Raw genomic sequence first — 24,494 nt, 5'->3', positions numbered from 1 at the left:
GGGCACAAAAAAGTAAACACTAATAAAAAGCCCGCTACTCGCTGCTCCCAAAAAGAATCCAAAGAGGACACACGCTATTTAATTTAGAGATCAATTCAGTAAATCCTTCCAAAAACACTTAGTATTCCCTCAGCAAATAGTGACTCCCTAACTGCCAACTAACGGGGAGCGTAACGGGGCAGCGTCGTTCCGTTCCCCGCAGCCTCCACCTCCACCACGACGTGCGGCCCTCCCAGTGAGCCCCACGCTGCTACCCTTCCAGCCCCAAGCCACGCCTGGCAGGATCGATAACTTGCCCCAGCCATGAGTTGTGTGGGCGTCCCTTTGCCCTCCTCCACCCAGAGCTGTCTCGTTCACAAACAATCCTATATGCAGGATGGACGTCCGGCAAGCGTGGCGCGGGCCATTACATACACACACACACACACACACACACATATATATATATATATATATATATATATATATATATATATATATATATATATATATATATATGCATTTTTATTGTGTGTGTGTGTGTTGCCTGTAGCGCCGGTAGGCTTCCCTGAGGGTCTTATGAATTCATTCAAAAGATTCACCCCTAGTTCCACTAGGGGCAACGGGCCCTTGTCCGAAGAGGGAAAAGATCGCCCCCCCCTGCACGGGGGAGCACGGGCCAAGGCCAAGTAGCAGGGTGCCGACAGACCGACTCTATTGGCGATCGAAATCTAGCCGACCAAGTCGGGTTGTCGACGAGAACTGGCACCTCTCAGAGCCATGGAATACCCTGCCTGGGTCTGTGGTAGTGGCCGCATCAGTAAATAGTTTCAAACGTAAATATGTCAGTCTAACCCATACTCAACACTCTCCCAGCTGGCTCAGGCAACGCTCCGCGGGGAAAAGAGGAGCACCAAGGGCTGCACGCTGTTATGGTCTCGTTTGTCAGCCTGGCAAGTCATGCAGGCGTGCTAATATAAAGAATGATGCAGCGTGTCAATTTACAATAGTTAGGCATGCAACTTCTATATGTATCCATCTTCTTTTCCTTCAATGGGGCACTATGGTAGTGTGTGTGTGTGTGTGTGTGTGTGTGTGTGTGTGTGTGATTTACCACGGCCTGAACAAGAGTTGGATTCGCAATTAACAAGTATCCTCCCGATTAGAGCAACTGCAAGGCTCATTAGTCGATCTGTGAGTAGCCTACTGCCAGGACCTGACACACCACGCACCCCATCACCCTTGTTCATGGGGGGGGCAGTAACCACCCCTAGGCAGCGGAAAAACCCGATCTGAGCAGGACAACGCTTTAACGACAGTGTGTGTGTGTGTGTGTGTGAGAGAGAGAGAGAGAGAGAGAGAGAGAGAGAGAGAGAGAGTTTATTAGCTACATGTATATATTATTACTATATTATCACTATGTTACTACTATATACATAATATTAGTAAACTGTATTACCATAGCTACAACAACAACAATAACAACAACTAGATTACTACTACTACTACTACTACTACTACTACTACTACTACTAAAACCATCACCACAGCCTCGATCTATTGCAAAAAAAAGAAGAAAAAGAAGAAGCACGAGAGAGAGAGAGAGAGAGAGAGAGAGAGAGAGAGAGAGAGAGAGAGAGAGAGAGAGAGAGAGAGAGATGAGGAGAAGGACGAAAGAGACAAAGAAATATCGCTGGCTAGATAACTTTGAGAGAGAGAGAGAGAGAGAGAGAGAGAGAGAGAGAGAGAGAGAGAGAGAGAGAGAGAGATTAAAAAAAGGCAGAAATAAAAACAAAACAAAAACAAAAAAACAAAAAGAAAGCAAGAAAAAAAGAAGAAAAAAATAAAGAAAATGAGACGGAGAGAAAAAGGCGAAGGAATTATTTATAGCCAAGGATCGAGGAGGAGGAGGAGGAGGGAGGAGTGTCTGCCCTCTGACCCACGTAAAAAAAGGTCACTGGAGGTTAGCGGATCACGCCCAAGCCGACATAGGCGAATCCGGCACCTCACACACTTCGGCTCAGACACTTACACCCACTTACCTAACCACTTACAAAGCCTCACACTCACCACTAACACTCCAAAAAGGTCTGGTTAGTGGTTGGTGTTAGTGGTTAGTGGTGGCGGGTGATGGCGTGGGTAGGACGAGGGTTTGAACCGAAGTGTGTCTATGGCCGAATGTGTGTCAGTGGTGTTGTGGTTAAGGGGGGAGGCGTGTATGGCAACATTGTCCGTGTGTGTGTGTGTGTGTGTGTGTGTGTGTGTGTGTGTGTGTGTGTGTACATCCTATTGCTCTGTACGTCTATTATAAGAACTTCAACCACACACACACACACATACACACACACACATACATACATACACAGAAACGTACATGCGTATATATTAGCATGTATACATATATTCCGATATCATCTCTTATGTGAATGTATGGGTGAGAGAGAGAGAGAGAGAGAGAGAGAGAGAGAGAGATACAATCCAACTTCCATCAATCATTTCAGTGTTTCCATATTCTTATTTTTTTGTCTCTCTCTCTCTCTCTCTCTCTCTCTCTCTCTCTCTCTCTCTCTCTCTCTCTCACACACACACACACATTCACGTTTTTTTATTTAATATACTACGAAATCATTACTTTATCCATCTCTAATATACTCGCCATCAAATGTTTTAACTATAACTCTTCTAACTTTAACTAACTTCAACTTTAACATTTAACCTAGTCTTTTTATTTGCCTCTGTTTTGGGGGGCGCGGTGTGAAGGTTACCCCAAGTCTCGTGCCGTCAGTGTCACCAAGCTCCCTTTCGTAATAATGTTATGTACTCTTTTAACCCATCCGCTGAGATTGGCACGGATTTGGCCTTCACTGGTAGCCGGGTAACATACACTCCCAGGTCTTTCTCTGCCTCTGTGGTGGATAGTGGAGTGTTTCCCATGTGGTATTGGTGTGCTGGATATCCCTTCACTGGTAGCCTGGTAACATACACTCCCAGGTCTTTCTCTGCCTCTGTGGTGGATAGTGGAGTGTTTCCCATGTGGTATTGGTGTGCTGGATATCCCTTCACTGGTAGCCTGGTAACATACACTCCCAGGTCTTTCTCTGCCTCTGTGGTGGATAGTGGAGTGTTTCCCATGTGGTATTGGTGTGCTGGATATCCCTTCACTGGTAGCCTGGTAACATACACCCCCAGGTCTTTCTCTGCCTCTGTGGTGGATAGTGGAGTGTTTCCCATGTGGTATTGGTGTGCTGGATATCCCTTCACTGGTAGCCTGGTAACATACACTCCCAGGTCTTTCTCTGCCTCTGTGGTGGATAGTGGAGTGTTTCCCATGTGGTATTGGTGTGCTGGATATCCCTTCACTGGTAGCCTGGTAACATACACTCCCAGGTCTTTCTCTGCCTCTGTGGTGGATAGTGGAGTGTTTCCCATGTGGTATTGGTGTGCTGGATATCCCTTCACTGGTAGCCGGGTAACATACACCCCCAGGTCTTTCTCTGCCTCTGTGGTGGATATTGGAGTGTTTCCCATGTGGTATTGGTGTGCTGGATATCCCTTCACTGGTAGCCGGGTAACATACACTCCCAGGTCTTTCTCTGCCTCTGTGGTGGATAGTGGAGTGTTTCCCATGTGGTATTGGTGTGCTGGATATCCCCTCCCAAGATACATGACTTTACATTTTTCTTCATTGAATTGTAGCAGACACTTTTTGTTCCATTTCTGTTGCTTGGTGATATCTTCTGGTAGGAACTTCGCAGTCAAGGGGTTAACATCAGTGGAAACAGCTCCTATAGTTCCCTACCAACAGTTTCCTTTCGTAATAGTGTTATGTACTCTTTTGATATCAGTGGAAACAGCTCCTATAGTTCCCTACCTATAGTTCCCTACCAATAGTTCCCTTTCGTAATAGTGTTATGTACTCTTTTGATATCAGTGGAAACAGCTCCAGGGCGTAACAAAGGGAAAGCAAGAGTCCGCCACAGCGCTGCCCCCGTGAAGGAGTCAAGACTGAGAGGCCAGAAGAGAGGACAACTTTCAGTGCCGGGTCCCGGAGTGCCGCCGTCCTGTGGCGCGGGTGCCGCTGCTGGTGGCTAGGCTGGCGACACCTAAGTCTATATACACCAAGTCAAGTCATACGCAGGTTTGTGGGAGGAGACACGGCCGAGGCGTGGCTTATGCGTGACACTGCTTGGAGCCAAACTAGAGAATGTAGAAACAGGGATTTAGAGAAAACGAAGAAAGGCGGACTAATTTAAATCAATCACTTCAACATGCCCTCCCTCACACCCCACACCGCCGTTTGTAGGCATTGGAATTACAGTCACGCAATAGTACAATAAAAAGACATTTTTTTCATCAGTGGCTTGCCTGAACGCGCTGTGAAAGAAGGCGAGAATGTACATCCAGAGTGCACACACGGCCCCAACTTTAGTCACCCCTGAACTGGCGGGTATTTTATTTTTTTAGCTCCAAGTGACGTCATCCCGCTGCTCCGCCCCAAAACCGCCTCCTGCGCGTACCGGTCGCAGTTTTGTAGCAGAGTGACTTGACTTGGTGTAGAGAGACTTAGGGCGGCACATCGTTGGCACTTGTGAGTAAAGTTGGGAGCATACGTATCAGGTCACCTCTCCTCCCGAAATTGACCTATCTTTTGGCCACTCCTCTGAGCTTTTTGTACGAGCAGTGAGTAGCGGGCTTTTTTTTTTTTTCATTATTATTTCATTTTTTTTTTTTTTGCCCTTGAAGTGTTTTCTATACTGTAAAAAAAAAAATAAAAAAAAAATAGCTGCGCGTGGCGGCGGTGCTCATCTCCGTCCCGCTGGCCCATTGAGCCTGTGGTGGGAGGGAGCCCGTCACCCCGGGACACAGGGCCAGTGTGACACCGGGTTACCACAGGTTACCTTCCCCAGGTACCCATTTATCGACCAGCCCGAAAGGGAGGATGAACAGCTGGCTGAGGTGCACGCCGACTGCCCGGGCCGGGAGTCGAACGCAGACCCGTAGATCGCTAGCCGCTGCATCGCGAAAGCGTTTAGCAGTTGTGTTCGTAAGTAATACACTACAAACGTCTACACAGACAGGCTGACCGCAAACACCTAAGTCTCTCTCTCTCTCTCTCTCTCTCTCTCTCTCTCTCTCTCTCTCTCTCTCTATATATATATATATATATATATATATACCAAGTCAAGTCACTCTGCTTCAAAACTGCGACCGGTACGCGCAGGAGGCGGTTTTGGGGCGGAGCAGCGGGATGACGTCACTTGGCGCCAAAAAAAAAAAAAAAAAAAAAAAAAAAAATCCCCGCCAGTTCAGGGGTGACTAAAGTTGGGGCCGTATGTGCACTCTGGATGTGCATTCTCGCCTTCTTTCACAGCGCGTTCAGGCAAGCCACTGACGAAAAAATATGCCTTTTTATTGTGCTATTGCGTGACTGTAATTTCAATGCCTACAAACGGCGGTGTGGGGTGTGAGGGAGGGCATGATGAAGTGATTGATTTAAATTAGTCCGCCTTTCTTCGTTTTCTCTAAATCCCTGTTTCTACATTCTCTAGTTTGGCTCCAAGCAGTGTCACGCATAAGCCACGCCTTGGCCGTGTCTCCTCCCACAAACCTGCGTATGACTTGACCTGGTGTATATAGACTTAGGCAGACACCACAAAGGCCTGCCAGCCGCACCGAAGCAAACTTCCCCACATGTGTTACAGAGATGGGCAGAGCCTGCATTTCCTATATGCATTTGCTGCCTACGTCTTGAACTCTTTCACGAGAGGGGAGGATCAAGACAACTCTCCATCTGAAATTGGGCCTCTCTTTTTGACCTCATTCTATTTTCTTTGTAGGGGCAGTACATAGCGGTCTTTTATTTCCTTAACCTACTTCTTCTGCAACAAATAATAATAGGAAAAGGTTAATCTCCTGGCGAGGGAAGTGTTTGTGTTGACCATCTTGGGTAGGCGGTGGCTGAGTGGTAGCGAGCGGGCCCCACAGTCACCACGCCATGGACAACGTCGGTTCGAATCCCCACGCTACCACCTGGGATTTTTCAGTCACCGCCGAGTGGCCTAAGACTACCCACATGCTGTCCTGAAGACCACCCATCAACCCGGACTCTAGAGGAAACCGTCCAAGTGGATCAAAAACGAGTTCCGGGGGGCAGCATGAGGCAAGCTTAACTGACGCCACTATAAAAAACTTGCCTGCGTCATAACGGGCTTGAGCCGACCACCAGGCCCCTAAAGAAAGCCTACCGACGCTATAGGCAGAGATGTAAAAAAAAAAAAAAAAAAAAAAAAAAAAAAAAATGTTGTTTCACGCTGACAGGTTTTGGCAACAGTGAATCACGGAACAATTACACTTCGCCGCTAATCGTTCAATATTCCATCATTTTTTTTCACATACGGGCCAGATAAGTGTCGATTTGTTAACCGTTTATAAGTTCGCACCTTAACCAAATCACTTCACACGCACCACTTAAAAAAAATAACACTTAAAAACGGTTAACAGATTCAAGAACCTTCATTGATGGTATACACTCACCAAAATGTAAAGGCTCAGTGCATTAGCGATAGTCTTGAGTGTTGCTGTCGTTCCTATATATGCTGGGGCGTCTCAAGCACAACACGGGGCACTGTTATATTTTTACATCAAAGAAAACGGGTCAAGGGCAACAAATAAGTGCAAAAAAATGAAAAAGATCGCTACTCGCCGCTCCCATAAAAGACAAAAGTAAAGACTAACCAAAGAGAGGTCAACTTCGGGTCTTGCCGCTCCCATAAAAGACAAAAGTAAAGACTAACCAAAGAGAGGTCAACTTCGGGTCTTGCCGCTCCCATAAAAGACAAAAGTAAAGACTAACCAAAGAGAGGTCAACTTCGGGTCTTGCCGCTCCCATAAAAGACAAAAGTAAAGACTAACCAAAGAGAGGTCAACTTCGGGTCTTGCCGCTCCCATAAAAGACAAAAATAAAGAGTAGCCAAAGAGAGGTCAACTTCGGGTCTTGCCGCTCCCATAAAAGACAAAAATAAAGAATAGCCAAAAGAGAGGTCAATTTCGGGTGGAGAGGTGTCTTGAAGGATAGAATGATGGGGCAAGATTATGATGGGATATGGACAAGGGAAGGGAGGGATGATGGGACAATATTATGATGGGATATGGACAAGGGAAGGCTGGGATGATGGGACAATATTATGATGGGATATGGACAAGGGAAGGCTGGGATGATGGGACAATATTATGATGGGATATGGACAAGGGAAGGCTGGGATGATGGGACAATATTATAATGGGATATGGACAAGGGAAGGGAGGGATGATGGGACAATATTATGATGGGATATGGACAAGGGAAGGCTGGGATGATGGGACAATATTATGATGGGATATGGACAAGGGAAGGGAGGGATGATGGGACAATATTATGATGGGACACTCCAACACTAGGGACAGACTAAGGGCCGGTTCCACAGTTCAACACAGGGTCATTGTCAGCGCCCCAACCAAACTATCGTCTCTACAATGGTTCGTTATTTCTACTCAATACCAGATACTAATGAACTTTAATGTAGAGTTTCGTCAAATTTCCTCCTTTTTATACCCCTGTCCACCCAGCAGTGAATGGGTACCAGGTATTAATCGGGGGTTGTGTCCCGTCTCCTGGGGTCTGTTCCCTTCTCCTGTAATTCCTTCCCCGTCTGTCTCTCTCCGGCATATGACCACAGATGTTGCGCCGACTAAACGAAACTTTCCAACTTTTCCTCCTTTTTATAGCAACGTCAAACACTATACAAGGAATTTTCGTCGTATTTTGTGTATGATTAGGGAGCTTACAAACTTGCTGGGCCACGACAACCCAGCGACTTTTAGGCCCCCTTCACACTGTGCCGAGTCAGCAACCGGCGACCATTTCTAGACCTCTTTCCGACCATGTGCGACCCATTCACATCAACATTTCAGACTCAAGACCTCGTATACCCTAGAGTCGTGGGTTGTCGTGGCCCAGAGTCGGAACATTGTGAAGGGGGCCTAAGAGGTAAACAAAGGAAAACTAATGAAGACCACTAAGCACTCTTTGGAAGCAGGAGGTGGGAAAAGGGAAGGGAGGAATGATGGGGCTGTAATGTGATGGGATGTGGTCTAGTATCCGTGTCATTAGTATTAGCAGGAAGGAAAGGCAGAAAAGATGGCGCTGATATGTTAAAAAGTACCGGCCAATGTGTTTGTTTGTCACCTGGGAGTTTCGTGTGCTGCAATGTGTTGTGTTTGCTGCTAAGTCTATATACAGCAGGTCAAGTCATACGCAGGTTTGTGGGAGGAGACACGGCCGAGGCGTGGTTTATGCGTGACACTGCTTGGAGCCAAACTAGAGAATGTAGAAACAGGGATTTAGAGAAAACGAAGAAAGGCGGACTAATTTAAATCAATCGCTTCAACATGCCCTCCCTCACACCCCACACCGCCGTTTGTAGGCATTGGAATTACAGTCACGCAATAGCACAATAAAAAGACATATTTTTTCGTCCGTGGCTTGCCTGAACGCGCTGTGAAAGAAGGCGAGAATGTTCATCCAGAGTGCACATACGGCCCCAACTTTAGTCACCCCTGAACTGGCGGGTATTTTTTTTTTGGCTCCAAGTGACGTCATCTCGGTGCTCCGCCCCAAAACCGCCTCCTGCGCGTACCGGTCACGGTTTTGAATCAGTGACTTGACTTGGTATATATAGACTTAGGGATGTTATTTGTTTAGTAGGTAGCCGCGGGGCGTGAGCGGAGCGGCGGGCGGTGAGTGGCGCGGCGCGGGGCACACCTTCACGCCAGGGCACGCGCGCGGCCGCCTTGTTAGCGACGCGGCCCAGGGGATGGTGGTGCCGGGAAGTACTCCGGCATGCACCTGTCTGCCGGGTGGTGACGGGACATTACTGATGATGATGATAATGATGATGATGATGATTATGGTACGTCTCCTCCTCCTCCTCCTCCTACTACTACTACTACTACTACTACTGATGGTGCTCCTCCTCCTCCTCCTCCTTCTCCTCCTCCTCCTCCTCCTTCTTCTCCTCTTCCTCCTCCTGCTACTACTACTACTACTACTGTTACTACTACTACTACTACTACTACTACTACTACTACTACTACTACTACTACTACTACTACTACTACTACTATTACTACTACTACTACTACTACTAATAATAATAATAAGTAAAACAGACAACTCAAAGAAACAAAATCACACACACACACACACACACATAACTCATCCCAAGACATCGAAAAACATCCCCAAAACAAACCTCGAATTATGATTGGTCGAGAGCCGGTGACGTAGGCGGAATCTCGCGCTCCCATTGGCCCGCCGCCCCCGCCCGCTACTTCCTCGCTCCCCATTGGCTGAGCGGTGCCGGGAATGCTGGGTTTTGATTGGCTGAACGTTTTCCCGTGCTGCGCTGTGATTGGCTGGTGGTTCTTCACGCCTGAGAGAACAAGAAGGGCGGGTGTCGCTTACCCTGTGCTTGGGAGAGAGAGAGAGAGAGAGAGAGAGAGAGAGAGAGAGAGAGAGAGAGAGAGAGAGAGAGAGAGAGAGAGAGAGAGATGCATACAGACAGACAGACAGACAGACACACACACACACACACACACACACACACACACACACACACACACACACACATAACCAGAGAGATAGACAGATAGATAGAAAGACAGACAAAAACAAGAGAAATATACAATAATTACAAAGTCTAAAAGAAAAAAAGAACAAAGAGGAACAACAAAAACAACAATAATAATGAAAGTAATAATAATAATAATAATAATAATAATAATAATAATAATAATAATAATAATAATAATAAGAGGAAGACGAAGAAGAAGAAGAAGAAGAGGAAGACGAAGAAGAAGAAGAAGAAGAAAAAGAAAAACAATAAAAACAAAAACAAGATAACAAAATAAATAAAAAAACAAGAAAAAGAAAACGAGAAAAAAAAACAGAAAAAAACAACAACACGAGAAAAAAACAATAAAAAAGATGTTGATGTTGATGATGACGTTGGTAACACTGGGCCAAAACATCAAAACATCTCTCCACCCGAAATTGACCTCTCTTTCGGCCACTCGATACTCATGTCTGTTATGGGAGCGGTGAGTAGCGGGATTTTTTTTCTATACTCTCTTTATTGCCCTTGAGCCGTCTCCTTTGTTGTAAAAGAATGGAGCCTGCTGATCTTCCCTTTTAATTCATTGGTATTGTTTTAGTGTAAATTCTTAAGACGAACAGAGTGAAGGGACCTTGTAACCACGAAAGCCTTGCCAAATGTGTGTTTCTTAGGTTCATGGTACAGAGGAAGGGTCAGCCTACCGCCAGGGTCATGAAGCTACCCCTGGAAATGAACATAACTCCCACGAACGCCTTGTCAAATGTGTGTTTCTTAGGTTCACGGTACAGAAGAAGAGTCAGACTACCACCAGGGTCATGAAGCTACCCCTGAAAATGCCCCAAAACTCTCACGAAAGCCTAGTTAAATGTATGTTTCTTAGGTTCATGGTACAGAAGAAGGGTCACACTACCACCAGGGTCATGAAGCTACCCCTGAAAATGCCCCAAAACTCTCACGAAAGCCTTGTCAAATGTGTTTCTTAGGTCAAATGTGTAGGGGTAGCTTCATGACCACCAGGGTCATGAAGCTACCCCTGGAAATGCCCATAACTCCCACGAAAGACTTGTTAAATGTGTGTTTCTTAGGTTCATGGTACAGAAGAAGAGTCAACCTACCACCAGGGTCATGAAGCTACCCCTGAAAATGCCCCAAAACTCTCACGAAAGCCTTGTCAGATATGTGTTTCTTAGGTTCATGGTACAGAAGAAGAGTCAGCCTACCACCAGGGTCATGAGGCTACCCCTGAAAATGCCCATAACTCCCACGAAGCCTTGTAAAATGTGTGTTTCTTAGGTTCATGGTACAGAAGAAGAGTCAGACTACCACCAGGGTCATGAAGCTACCCCTGGAAATGCCCAAAACTCCCACGAAAGCCTTGTCAAATGTGTGTTTCTTAGGTTCATGGTACAGAAGAAGGGTCAAACTACCACCAGGGTCATAAAGCTACCCCTGGAAATGCCCAAAACTCCCACGAAAGACTTGTCAAATGTGTGTTTCTTAGGTTCATGGTACAGAAGAAGAGTCAGACTACCACCAGGGTCATGAAGCTACCCCTGGAAATGCCCATAACTCCCACGAAAGCCTTGTCAAATGTGTGTTTCTTAGGTTCATGGTACAGAAGAAGAGTCACACTACCACCAGGGTCATGAAGTTACCCCTGGAAATGCCCATAACTCCCACGAAAGCCTTGTCAAATGTGTGTTTCTTAGGTTCATGGTACAGAAGAGTCAGACTACCACCAGGGTCGCGAGAAATTTAAATTGGTCCTGATATAATAGTGTTTTTCTGTCTTCCTCTTTCCTTAATTCCCTTCCCTTCCTTTCATTTCCCTTGCCTTCCCTTCCCTTCCTTTCCCTTCCCTCCACTCCTTCTCTCTTCTTACCTCTTTATCCCTTTCTTCCGTTCTTCCTTCCCTCCCTCCCCCTTTTCTCCTTCCTTCCCTCCTTCCCTCCCTTCTTTCCTCCCTTTTTGGCAGAGTAAGGAAAGTTGATCATTCAAGAATTTGCACATTAAAACACCATTGTATCAGCATCAGCACCGGGGGACAGCTAGGTCAGGTCAGGTTAGGTTAGATTAGGTTAGGTTAAGTTAGGTCAGGTTAGGTTAGGTTAGGTTAGGTTAGGTTAGGTTAGGTTAGGTTAGGTTAGGTTAGGTTAGGTTAGGTTAGGTTAGGTTAGGTTAGGTTAGGTTAGGTTAGGTTAGGTTAGGGCTGGGATCGTCAAGAGGCCCCTCAAGACAACTTACCGGCGCTATAGGCAGAAAAAAATGGTGTCTGTGATGAAGCTGGCCAAACCCTCATATTCCAAGGATCTGGCGGCCGCTACAGGTCAGGTTAGGTCAGGTTAGGTCAGGTTAGGTTAGGTTAGGTTAGGTTAGGGCTGGGGTCGTCAAGAGGCCCCTCAAGACAACCTACCGGCGCTATAGGCAGAAAAAAATGGTGTCTGTGATGAAGCTGGCCAAACCCTCGTATTTGAAGGATCTGGCGGCCGCTACAGAGGATAGGACGCTGGACATATAGGTCAGCTCAGTTCAGCTCCCTCGTCATCACTACTGTGGCTGATTCTTTGACCCGTTTTTCAAGGAGTGGTTAGTTGGTTTCATTGATTTCTTACATCACTTTGTACGACTGAGATTGTATTATGTAGACTTAACTCCGTGAAAACTCAACACTTCTGACTAACTACGCCTCAATGAACCCAGAACCCAAAGCCCCACAGAACTGTCAATAAATACTAACCCGGTAGCAGCGACGGGCCAAATTTGTGGCTTTACCGTGTAGCAGCGACGGGCCCAGTTTGTGGCTTTACCGTGTAGCAGCGACGGGCCCAGTTTGTGGCTTCACCGTGTAGCAGTGACGGGCCAAATTTGTGGCTTTACCGTGTAGCAGCGACGGGCCAAATTTGTGGCTTTACCGTGTAGCAGCGACGGGCCCAGTTTGTGGCTTTACCGTGTAGCAGCGACGGGCCCAGTTTGTGGCTTCACCGTGTAGCAGCGACGGGCCAAATTTGTGGCTTTACCGTGTAGCAGCGACGGGCCAAATTTGTGGCTTTACTGTGTAGCAGCGACGGGCCAAATTTGTGCCATGATTTAACCCCCCCAAAATAGATGATGCATAAACTGATCACAAATGCTTTGATATATATTATGAAATGGTTTGTGTGAGGGGTGATTTTTTCTCACTTTTCTCGCTTAGAGGGACTATTAAGAAACATGATCCCCGCTGCTACCATGTCTTTGCCGGCGCCCAAACCACACTATGCTCTTCATAACGGTCAACTTTACCCTACTGCAGCAGATACAATAGAGATTCCCTGTACAGGCCTATCAAGTTTCCTCTTTCCTCCTCTGTGAACGCTGCAGTCAATAGAGAGAGGAGATTTTAGTAGTATTTTGGGATTGGTTTGCGAACGAACGAACCCGCTATGTAAAGTGCCTCTCTCTCTCTCTCTCTCTCTCTCTCTCTCTGATGAATAAAGATAGACTGAGAAGAGAGAGAGAGAGAGAGAGAGAGAGAGAGAGAGAGAGAGAGAGAGAGAGAGAGAGAGAGAGAGAGAGAGAGAGAGAGAGAGAGAGAGAGAGAGAGAGAGAGAGAGAGAGAATATCTAAATGGGAGAGAGAGAGAGAGAGAGAGAGAGAGAGAGAGAGAGAGAGAGAGAGAGAGGAGAGAGAGGAGAGAGAGAGAGAGAGAGAGAGGAGAGAGAGAATCTTTGGGGGGCGGGCAGGAGGCGTGGAGGGGAGGGAGGGAGGAGGGAAGGAGGGAGGAGGAAGGAGGAAGGAAGGGAAGGAGACAGGAGAGAGAGAGAGAGAGAGAGAGAGAGAGAGAGAGAGAGAGAGAGAGAGAGAGAGAGAGAGAGAGAGAGAGAGAGAGAGAGAGAGAGAGAGAGAGAGAGAGAGAGAGAGAGAGAGAGAGAGAGAAAAGAAAGAAAACAATAACATCGATTTAGTGAACGAGAAAAAGAAAAAAAAGAAGGAAGTGAAAAATTAAAGAAAAAAGAAAAAATAGAGAAAAAAAGTGAATATTAACAATTGTTTAAGAAAATGTAAGAAAAAAAAAACAAGAAAAGAAGAAGAAGAAGAAGAAGAAGAAGAAGTAGAAGAGCAAAGAAAAGAAGACAAGAAAAAAACATGTATAAACGGACACAATAATAATAATAATAATAATAATAATAATAATAATAATAATAATAATAATAATAATAATAATAATAATAATAATAATAATGGGAATTTCAACGCCAAGATAAGTAATGAGCTACCACCACCATCACCACCACCATCATCAGGCCAGTAATGTACGTGTGTGTGTGTGTGTGTGTGTGTGTGTGTGTGTGTGTGTGTGTGTGTGTGTGTGTTTCTCTCTCTGTCTGTCCATCTGTCTGTCTGTCTTTCTGTCTATATGTATGTGTGTGTATACATATGTGTGTGTGTGTGTGTGTGTGTGTGTGTGTGTGTGTGTGTGTGTGTGTGTGTGTGTGTGTGTGTGTGTGTGTGTGTGTTTCTCTCTCTGTCTCTGTCGGTCTGTCTGTCTGTCTCTCTGTCCATATGTGTGTGTGTGTGTGTGTGTGTGTGTGTGTGTGTGTGTGTGTGTGTTTCTCTCTCTGTCTGTCTGTCTCTCTGTCCATATGTGTGTGTGTGTGTGTGTGTGTGTGTGTGTGTGTGTGTGTGTGTGTGTGTGTGTGTGTGTGTGTGTGTGTGTGTGTGTGTGTGTTTCTCTTTCTGTCTGTTGGTCTGTCTGTCTGTCTGTATGTATGTATGTGTGTGTGTGTGTGTGTGTGTGTGTGTGTGTGTGTGTGTGTGTGTGTGTGTGTGTGTGTGTGTGTTTCACTTTCTGTCTGTTGGTCTGTCTGTCTGTCTGTATGTATGTGTGTGTGTGTGTGTGTGTGTGTGTGTGTGTGTGTGTGTGTGTGTGTGTGTGTGTGTGTGTGTGTGTGTGTGTGTGTGTGTGTGTGTCTCTCTGTCTCTCTCTCTCTCTCTCTCTCTCTCTCTCTCTCTCTCTCAATAAAGGTGGTGATTAACACACTGGACACATCTGAGTTCTGCGCCACACATTTCATAATCGAGGCTTCACTTTTCTAATTCCAATCATCAAAACAAACCATTCGTCTATATGATTAAGCTGCCATCTCTTGAGCAACGCCGCCTCCGAAGGAAAACTGATTCGATGTTTTAAATTACTCAATGGCTTTACAAATGTGGACTAATCAAAACTATTAACTCGGTGGCAGCAGCAGGGATCATGTTTCTTAATGGTCCCTCCAAGCGAGAAAAATGAGAAAAAATCACCCCTCACACAAACCATTTCATAATATATATCAAAGCATTTGTGATCAGTTTATGTATCATCTATTTTGGGGGTTTATATCATGGCACAAATTTGTCCCGTCGCTGCTACACGGTAAAGCCACAAATTTGGCCCGTCGCTGCTACACGGTAAAGCCACAAATTTGGCCCGTCGCTGCTACACGGTAAAGCCACAAATTTGGCCCGTCACTGCTACACGGTAAAGCCACAAATTTGGCCCGTCACTGCTACACGGTAAAGCCACAAATTTGGCCCGTCACTGCTACACGGTAAAGCCACAAATTTAGCCCGTCGCTGCTACACGGTAAAGCCACAAATTTGGCCCGTCGCTGCTACACGGTAAAGCCACAAATTTGGCCCGTCGCTGCTACACGGTAAAGCCACAAATTTGGCCCGTCGCTGCTACACGGTAAAGCCACAAATTTGGCCCGTCGCTGCTACACGGTTAAGGATCGATGACGGTCATGATACGATTGGAGCGAGAAATAATGTTACAATTCTTAATAATTAGTGAATAGATCCGAACTGCATCAAGCATTTCCACGCCAACGTTATAGTGCGAGAATGGAATAAGCTCCCGCCTTCAGTGGTCCAGTGCAACACGAATTTTTTCCCTTACAGCAGAGGAAACAGTTCAAGGGCAAAAAAAAAGGAAACAATCATTTTAAAAAGCCCGCTACTCACTGTTCCTACAAAAGAGTTAAGAGGAGTGGCCGAAAGATAGGTCAGTTTCGGGAGGAGAGGTGCCCTGATACCCTCCTCATGAAAGAGTTCAAGTCGTAGGCAGGAGGAAATACAGATGAAGGACTGGCCGCCGCTTCCTCCATCTTTATATTTCTCAAAGTATTACCGCAAAGTCTTGGTGGCTGGTTAATGTCGCCTCACTAAAGTTTAAGGACAGACCATTTAAATTTTGAACCATACTGCTCGTTTTTTTTAAATTTATTTATTTGTTGCCTATAGCGTCGGTAGGGAAGGGAAAGGAAAGGAAGGGAAAGGAAGGGAAGGGAAGGAAAGAGTGGAAAAAGGAAGGGAAGGGAGGGGAAAGGAAGAGAAAGGAAGGGATGGGAAAGGAAGATAAAGGAAGGGATGGGATGGGAAGGGAAGGGAAAGGAAGGGATGGGAAAGGAAGGGAAGGGAAGGGAAGGAAAGGGAAGGAAAGAGTGGAAAAAGGAAGGGAAGGGAGGGGAAAGGAAGAGAAAGGAAGGGATGGGAAAGGAAGATAAAGAAAAGAATGGGAAGGGATGGGAAGGGAAGGGAAGGGATGGGAAGGGATGGGAAAGCAAAGCAAAGGAAAGAAGGGAAGGGAAGAGTAGGGAGAGGAAGGGAAGGGAAGGGAAGGGGAGAAAAATGACGGGAAGGGAAGGGAAAAGAAGGGAAGGAAAAAGTAGGGAAAGGAAGGAGAAGGAAGGGATGGAAAGAGAAGGGAAAGGAAGGGAAGGAAAGAGTAGGGAAAGGAAGGGTAGGGAAGGGAAAGGAAGAGAAGGAAAGGAAAGGGAAGGCAAAGCAAATGAAGGAAGGGAAGGGAAGGGAAGGGGAGAAAAATGACGGGAAGGGAAGGGAAAAGAAAGGAAAGGAAGGGAAGGGAAAGGAAGATAAGGGAAGGGAAGGGAAAGGAAGGGAAGGGAAGGGAAAAGAAAGGAAAGGAAGGGAAAGGAAGATAAAGGAAGGGAAGGGAAAGGAAGGGAAGGGAAGGGGAAGGTAAAGCAAAGGAAGGAAGGGAAGGGAAGAGTATGCAAAGGAAAGGAAGGAAGGGAAGGGGAGAAAAATGACGGGAAGGGAAGGGAAAGGAAAAGAAAGGAAGGGTAGGAAAGAGAAGAGAAGGGAAAGGAAGGGATTTAAAGAGTAGGGAAAGGAAGGGAAGGAAAGGGTAGGGAAAAGAAGGGAAGTGAAGAGTAGGGAAAGGAAGGGAAGGGAAGGGAAGGGGAGAAAAATGACGGGAAGGGAAGGGAAAGGAGGGGATGGGAAGGGAAGGGATGGGAAGGGTAGGGAAAGGAAGAGAAGGGAAGGGTAGGGAAGGGAAGGGAAAGGAAGGGAAAGGAAGAGAAAGGAAGGGAAGGGAAGGGAAGGGAAGGGAAGGGTAGGGAAAGGAAGGGAAGGGAAGGGTAGGGAAAGGAAGGGAAGGGAAGGGAAGGGAAGGGGAGAACAATGACGGGAAGGGAAGGGAAAGGAAGGGATGGGAAGGGAAGGGATGGGAAGGGTAGGGAAAGGAAGAGAAGGGAAGGGTAGGGAAGGGAAGGGAAAGGAAGGGAAGATAAAGGAAGGGATGGGAAAGGAAGGGAAGAGTATGCAAAGGAAGGGAAGGAAAAGGAAGGGAAGGGTAGGGAAAGTAAGGGAAAGGAAGGGAAGGGAAGGGAAGGGAAGCATGTACCAGTGGGACTCGAACCAACGTCCTCGGGTTCACCACGCCGGCTTGCTACCCACTTGGCCACATCTATGTAAATCTATGTAAATCTCTGTCAACACGGCCCTATAGCGGTGAGTGAGGGCCAATCACTTACGCGTTACCCCGGCAGACACAGGCACACACAGGTACACATATGCCGCCATCTTGCCCCGCCCCCCGTCACGTGACCACGCATGCCACCTGTATAATTAGTGTCCCCTCTCAAACCCTTCCCTTCCCTTCCCTCTCTCCCTCTCTTTTCCCCCTCCCTCCTTCCTTCCCTTTCAAGATTCCTTCTCTTCTCCCCTCCCTTCCTTCCTCTTCTTTCCCTTCCTTCCTTCCTTTCCCTCTCCTCTCTTCCCTTCCCTTCCCTTCCTTTCTTCCCTTCCCTTCCTTCCTTCCTTCCCTTCCTTTCCCTTCCTCCCTTCCTTCCTTCTCCCCTTTCTTTCCTTCCCTTCCTTCCTTCCTCCCCTTTCTTCCCTTCCTTCCTTTCCTTTCCTTCCCTCCTTTCCTTCCTTCCTTTCCTTCCCTTCCTCCTTCCTTTCACCTCCTCCCTTCCTTTCTTCCATTCCTCCTTCCCTCCCTACCCCTTTTCTTCTTCCCTCCCTCCCTCCTGCCTTCCCTCCCTCCCTCCCTTTCCTCCCTTTTTGGCAGAGTAAGCAAAGTTGGTCGTTCAAGAATTAGCACATAATGGATTAAGTGTGTGTGTGTGTGTGTGTGTGTGTGTGTGTGTGTGTGCGTGCGGGTCGAGGCGCGCGCACACACACACACACACACACACACACACACACACACACACACACACACACACACACACACACACAGAGGCAGGCGGGGCAGGGCTGTGTAGGAGCTATATTGCCAAGGATTTAATTAGATACTGCCGTGAGTCGGACAAACAAGAACATTTGGCAAGGCTTTCGTAGGAGCTGTGGGCCTTTCCAGGGGTAGTTTTATGGCCCTGATGTTAGAGGCGGAAGAGTCTAACATCAACCATATCTACATTTCGTCGCCAGGAACATAAGTTTGACAAGGCTTTCGTAGGAGCTGTGGGCCTTTCCAGGGGTAGTTTTATGGCCCTGATGTTAGAGGCGGAAGACTCTGACATCAACCATATCTACATTTCGTCGCCAGGAACATAAGTTTGACAAGGCTTTCGTAGGGGTTGTGGGCCTTTCCAGGGGTAGTTTTATGGCCCTGATGTTAGAGGCGGAAGAGTCTAACATCAACCATATCTACATTTCGTCGCCAGGAACATAAGTTTGACAAGGCTTTCGTAGGGGTTGTGGGCCTTTCCAGGGGTAGTTTTATGGCCCTGATGTTAGAGGCGGAAGACTCTGACATCAACCATATCTACATTTCGTCGCCAGGAACATAAGTTTGACAAGGCTTTCGTAGGAGCTGTGGGCCTTTGCGTGGATAGTTTATGACCCTGACGGTAGTAGTGAAAGAAACACTTAAGACTAAGAACCCAAATACAGTCATCCCTCAAATAGTACGGTTTTCAATAGTTCGGTTTCGGTTTTATACGGATTGTCATGGAAGATATTTTAAGGATTTTTGAACTTCCTACTCGTCGGGAAATTTAAAAATCCTAAAAAAATCTTCGATGAAAATCCACATAAAACTGAAACCGAACTATTGGAAGCCGTACTATTTGAGAGATGACTATAATTGCCTTTTCGGGCTCTGGAAATAGCTGATGGGAGAGTAAACGTTTGACAACACAAGACACACGTTTGACAAGGCTTTCGTAGGAGCTGTGGGCCTTTGCGTGGATAGTTTATGACCCTGACGGTAGTAGTGAAAGAAACACTTAAGACTGAGAACCCAAATAGTTACCTTTTCGGGCTCTGGAAATAGCTGATGGGAGAGTGGAAACGTTTGACAAGGCTTTCGTAGGAGCTGTGCAACGTTGCCAGATTGTCGCACTCAGCCGATTATATTTCCCGACTTCCTACCCCAAACTGTCTCCTGTGCTCCAATAAGGAAACTCATTTACAGTTATCGTTAAAAGAGTTAAAGCCTGATGTTTCTTGGCAATAGTTAGGCGTCAGAAACCGGAAAAATACTATGCTCTGAGTACGACAATCTGGCACCGGTGGAGCAGTGGGCCATTCCAGGGGTAGTTTTGTGACTCTGGTGGTAATTTGACAAAGCCTCTGTATCATGAACGTCAAAAAGAACTCATTAGAATGCGCTTAACCTCTTTTTTGGATCTGTAGAAATATGTAATTGGTGTGAGGTCGCGTATCCAAGAACACTAACTCCTCAGACGTTTTCTCCTTCGCATCAACTGTTTCCAAACCCACAAAGCCAAAGTCTATATACACCAAGTCAAGTCATGCGCAGGTTTGTGGGAGGAGACACGGCCGAGGCGTGATTTATGTGTGACGTTGCTTGGAGCCAAACTAGAGAATGTAGAAACAGGGATTTAGAGAAAACGAGGAAAGGCGGACTAATTTAAATCAATTACCTCAACGTGCCCTCCCTCACACCCCACACCGCCGTTTGTAGTTATTGAAATTACAGTCACGCAATAGCACAATAAAAAGACATATTTTTTCGTCAGTGGCTTGCCTGAACGCGCTGTGAAAGAAGGCGAGAATGCACATCCAGAGTGCACACACGGCCCCAACTTTAGTCACCCCTGAACTGGGGGGAATTTTTTTTTTTGGCTCCAAGTGACGTCATCCCGCTGCTCCGCCCCAAAACCGCCTCCTGCGCGTACCGGTCGCAGTTTCGAAGCAGAGTGACTTGACTTGGTGTATATAGACTTAGCCACAAAGCATTACGCCTCATTTTTCAAGCGTGGTCTTAGTCTTCGTTAACAACACTGTGGCTTTGCCGTGTAGCAGCGACGGGCCAAAATTTATACCATGATATAAACCCCCCAAAATAGATGATGCATAAACTGATCACAAATGCTTTGAAATATATTATGAAATGGTTTGTGTGATTTTTTTTTTTACAACAAAGGAGACAGCTCAAGGGCACAAAAAAAGGAAACAATAATAAAAAAAGCCCGCTGCTCGCTGCTCCCAAAAAAGAATCAAAAGAGGTGGCCGAAAGAGAGGTCAATCTCGGGAGAAGAGGTGTCCTGATACCCTCCTCTTGAAAGAGTTCAAGTCGTAGGCAGGAAGAAATACAGATGAAGGAAGATTGTTCCAGAGTTTACCAGCGTGAGGGATGAAAGAGTGAAGATGCTGGTTAACTCTTGCATAAGGGGTTTGGACAGTATGGGGATGAGCAAGAGTAGAAAGTCGTGTGCAGCGGGGCCGCGGTTTATGTTGTCAGCTTGGGTCGGACTTAAGTGAACAGACTACATAACTAACTCCGTCACAAAACTGGAGGTAAAGAGCCAAACCAGCCACAGAACTGTTAATGAATACTATATGATATAATACCGTGTTTAAAAATCTGACAAAAGAGTTCTTGGTTCCCCGCTGGGCAATGCCACGAGGCGCTGGACTGCCCGTCCCAACGCCCTGTTCACCCTGGCTGCTCCTCCCTGCCCTGCCCTGCCCTGCTATTCACTACCCTGCCCTGCCCTGCCCTGCCCTGCCTTGCCCTGCCCTGCCCAGCCCTGCCCTGCCATTCGCTTCCCTGCCCTGCCCTGCCATGCCATACTCCGCTCTGTCCTGCCTTACCATACTCTGAGTTTCCCTTCCCTTCCCTGCCTTCATCGGCGTCCTAGTGTGTGTGTGTGTGTGTGTGTGTGTGTGTGTGTGTGTGTGTGTGTGTGTGTGTGTGTGTGTGTGTGTGTGTGTGTGTGTGTGTGTGTGTGTGTGTGTGTGTGTGTGTAGCCCTGTGTGTGTCTCGGCAGGTGTGGCGAGGCAGCAGCAGCAGCAGTAGCGGGCCGCCGTGGGTCGCCGCCCCGCCCCTGGCCGCCGCCGCCGCCGCGCCGTGCCCCGCCTGGTCCCAGGAGCCTGCCGTCCCCGCCGCCGCCGCCTTCCCACCGCAGTACTTCCCCGGGGACCATGAAGCGGGGGTGCGTGGCCCCCTGCCCCCGGGGCTGGCCTGCCGTGCCAAGCTGGAGGCGCACCCGTGGGCCCCCGCCCCGCCGCCGCCGCCGCCGCCGCCCCCGCCCCAGCAACCCATGGGCTGGGGGGGTGCCGGACCCTCATGCTGGGGCGGGGCGGGGCTGGGGCAGCAGCAGGGCCAGTGGGGGGCGATGTGCCCCGCGGGGGAGCCGCCGCCCCCACCGCCGCCCGCCGACCACCACTACAACATCTACGCCACGTCCGTGTACATCCAGGGCACGCCGCCCCCCCGCCCCGCCTGCCCGGGGCCCTCCGCCGCCCCCGCCGCCCAAGCTTCCGCCCCTCCTGCGCCTCCGCCCCCTCCGCCGCTTACCACCGCTGCTGCAGCCGCCGCCGCCGCCTCCACCGCCTCCACCTCAACCCCACCCGCCGCAGTGAAGGCGCGGCGGCGGCGGCGGTGGACGCGGCGGCGCGCCGTGGTGCACGCCTGCCCCGCGGCGGGCTGCGCCAAGACCTACGCCAAGTCGTCGCACCTGAAGGCGCACCTGCGCACGCACACGGGCGAGAAGCCGTACACGTGTGACTGGCGCGGCTGCGGCTGGCGGTTCGCGCGCTCCGACGAGCTGACGCGACACTACCGCAAGCACACGGGCGACCGTCCCTTCCAGTGCAGGCTGTGCGAGCGAGCCTTCAGCCGCTCCGACCACCTCAGCCTGCACATGAAGCGGCACCTGGCACTGTGACGGCCGGGGAGGCACTGGTCACCTCTTCCAGTGCAGGCTGTGCCCCGACCACCTCAGCCTGCACATGAAGCGGCACCTGGCACTGTGACGGCCGGGGAGGCACTGGTCACCTCTTCCAGTGCAGGCTGTGTGAGCGGCCACCCTTCAGCCGCCCCGACCACCTCAGCCTGCACATGAAGCGGCACCTGGCACTGTGACGGCCGGGGAGGCACTGGTCACCTCTTCCAGTGCAGGCTGTGTGAGCGGCCACCTCAGCCTGCACATGAAGCGGCACCTGGCACTGTGACGGCCGGGCCGGGCACTGGGTGTGTGTGTCTGAGGCAGTGGTCACCTCTTCCAGTGCAGGATGAAAAACAACTTAAAAGCTGCATAACAGATTCCAGGAGCCTGGAGGCTGCAGTACCCAACAGGGAGGACTGGACGACGCTTCGGCGGAGGTGGGACACGGTGCTCGTCACAGCCTTTATTTAGAGCTTGGTCACAGCCACCACAGTGACCAGCGCGGCGAGGACACAGAGGTTGTTTGCCGCAGCGGAGGCGGTCCTTCATCTGGCGTCACGGGGGACCCCAGCCCAGGCAGCAGACGAGGGTGCCACAGCCAGCCACACAGCACCGTCATAACGCAAGAACCCAGCGAGGGTGAAAAGTCATCAGCGGTGTTCCCACGTCGTGACCAGCCTGCACACGGGGCACAGCAGCCGCGGCGTGCGTCACTGTGACCTGTGCCCCGCCCCGCCCCGCTGCCGCACCCAGCCGCACCGCTACCCGAAGACAACACACTCGCTGCCCCAGTAACAACCACCCCTACCATACCGACCTTGGGGCAGAGCGGGGGGAGGGGGGGCGTAGGCTCAGGTGTTATGGAAAAACATGGACATCCCCAGCTAAGTGATCAACACCTATCGCCCTGCCCCGCCCCGGAAACCAGTGAGCATGCCCTGTCCCATCTTACTCATCCCCACCCCACCCACCCCCGCCCCAAAACCAAGCCCCATGCCCCGTCCCATCTCACCCATCCCCACCCCACACCGCCCCGCCCCGGAAACCAAGTCCCATGCCCCGTCCCATCTAACCCATTCCCGACCTGCCAAGTCTCGCCATGCCCCGTAAAGTGTTTCATTCCCACTCGCCCCATCCCAAAATACCCCGCCCCGCCCCGCCCCGCCCCGCCCCGCCCCCCATTGTTTCTCCAATCTGTTATGAACCTGTACTTCAACCCCCCCCCCCCTCGCAGCGATAACAAAGCTTCCCTAGATTTTTTGCTTAATTTTTGTTATTTTTTTTTTTTACTCTTCAAATAAAGGTTGTGACGCGTGTGTTTGTTTGTGTGCGTCGCCCTACGCCTGGTTATTGTTGTTGTTGTTGTTACTACCATTATTATTATTATTTATATTACTATCATTATTATTATTATTATTATTATTATTATTATTATTATTATTATTATTATTATTATTATTATTATTATTATTATTATTATTATTACTATTATTATCATTATTATTATCAATGTTATTATAATTTTCAATAGGCTAGTATTAGTGTCAGTGTCAGTAGTAACAGTAGTAGTAGTGGTCGTAGTAGTTGGAGTTATTCCTTAGACTGTTAGTTACTATGTGTTGAAAGCAGGCAGCCTAGTCATGAGCCAACACACTTTCTGCTGCCTGCTAGTCCATGTTTTCATGTTTCCCTTCCTTCCTTTCTTCCTTCCTTCCTTCCTTCCTTTCTTCCTTCCTTCCTTTCTTCCTTCCTTCCTTCCTTCCTTCCTTTCTTCCTTCCTTTCTTCCTTCCTTCCTTCCTTTCTTCCTTCCTTCCTTCCTTTCTTCCTTCCTTCCTTTCTTCCTTCCTTCCTTCAACTTAGCCCGTGCACTGCTTCCCCCTACGACCTGGGACCAACTTGGCATCACCGACAATACAATCGACAACGCGTGGAACGTCTTCAAAGATAAGCAGTTGCTAGTATAGAAGGATACAGTGCCTACGAAATCCAGGCGAGTAAATGGGGCCGTAGATCCACCGTGGATGACCAGAGAAATAAAAGGCAGTAAACCTAAAAAAGGAATTATAATTTGATGAAAGAGAATGCTACCGAAGCCAGCACACAGTACCACAACAGCCTCAGAGCTTGTCGCAGCCTTATTCGAGTAGCAAACGCAACTATGAAAAGCAAATAGCGCGCGAAATCAAAACTAACCCAAGAAATTCTTCACGTACATAAGATCGAATAAGAAAGTAAAATACAATATTGGTCCCTGACAGACGAGACTGGATCTGTAACTCAGGACAGTAAACAGATGGCCAGAATCCTCAACAGTAACTTCGCATCCGTATTCACAGTCGAGGACATCGAAACCATTCCCGAGAGCCCTGCCCCGCCGAGTGAGATCACGCCGCTGAAATTGACTCAATATGCGACCAAGAAGTAAAAAAGTACTTGGACAAACTCGAC

General features: G+C 48.4%; 2 protein-coding genes across 2 annotated transcripts in view; both read left to right on the top strand.

Annotated features, from left to right (window-relative positions):
* Positions 1-2,810: 2,810 nt before the first annotated feature.
* Positions 2,811-24,494, top strand: part of LOC126988429 (uncharacterized) — a 36,873-nt gene continuing 15,189 nt past the window's right edge. Inside the window, exons 1-2 of the mRNA XM_050846513.1 lie at positions 2,811-3,366; positions 3,466-3,564. Of these exons, the coding sequence (XP_050702470.1) occupies positions 2,912-3,366; positions 3,466-3,564 (554 nt within the window). The 5' untranslated portion in view covers positions 2,811-2,911. The remainder of the gene's footprint in view (positions 3,367-3,465; positions 3,565-24,494) is intronic.
* On the top strand, positions 13,747-22,278 carry LOC126988430 (Krueppel-like factor 2). Its single transcript, XM_050846514.1, has 2 exons — positions 13,747-13,924; positions 21,146-22,278. Exons 1-2 carry the CDS (start codon positions 13,880-13,882, stop codon positions 22,043-22,045), a joined length of 945 nt encoding a protein of 314 aa, XP_050702471.1. The 5' UTR covers positions 13,747-13,879; the 3' UTR covers positions 22,046-22,278.

The sequence above is a fragment of the Eriocheir sinensis genome, chromosome 69 (assembly GCF_024679095.1).
Source record: "Eriocheir sinensis breed Jianghai 21 chromosome 69, ASM2467909v1, whole genome shotgun sequence".
NCBI lineage: Eukaryota > Metazoa > Arthropoda > Malacostraca > Decapoda > Varunidae > Eriocheir > Eriocheir sinensis.
This window is presented reverse-complemented; position numbering and strand designations above follow the sequence as displayed.

Excerpts from the sequence above, each read along its gene's own strand:
- LOC126988430 (XM_050846514.1), top strand. The coding sequence starts at position 13,880 with ATGAGCTACCACCACCATCACCACCACCATCATCAGGCCAGTAAT. Across the intron at positions 13,925-21,145 it reads ACCATCATCAGGCCAGTAAT|GTGTGGCGAGGCAGCAGCAG; the intron begins GTACGTGTGTGT and ends GTGTCTCGGCAG.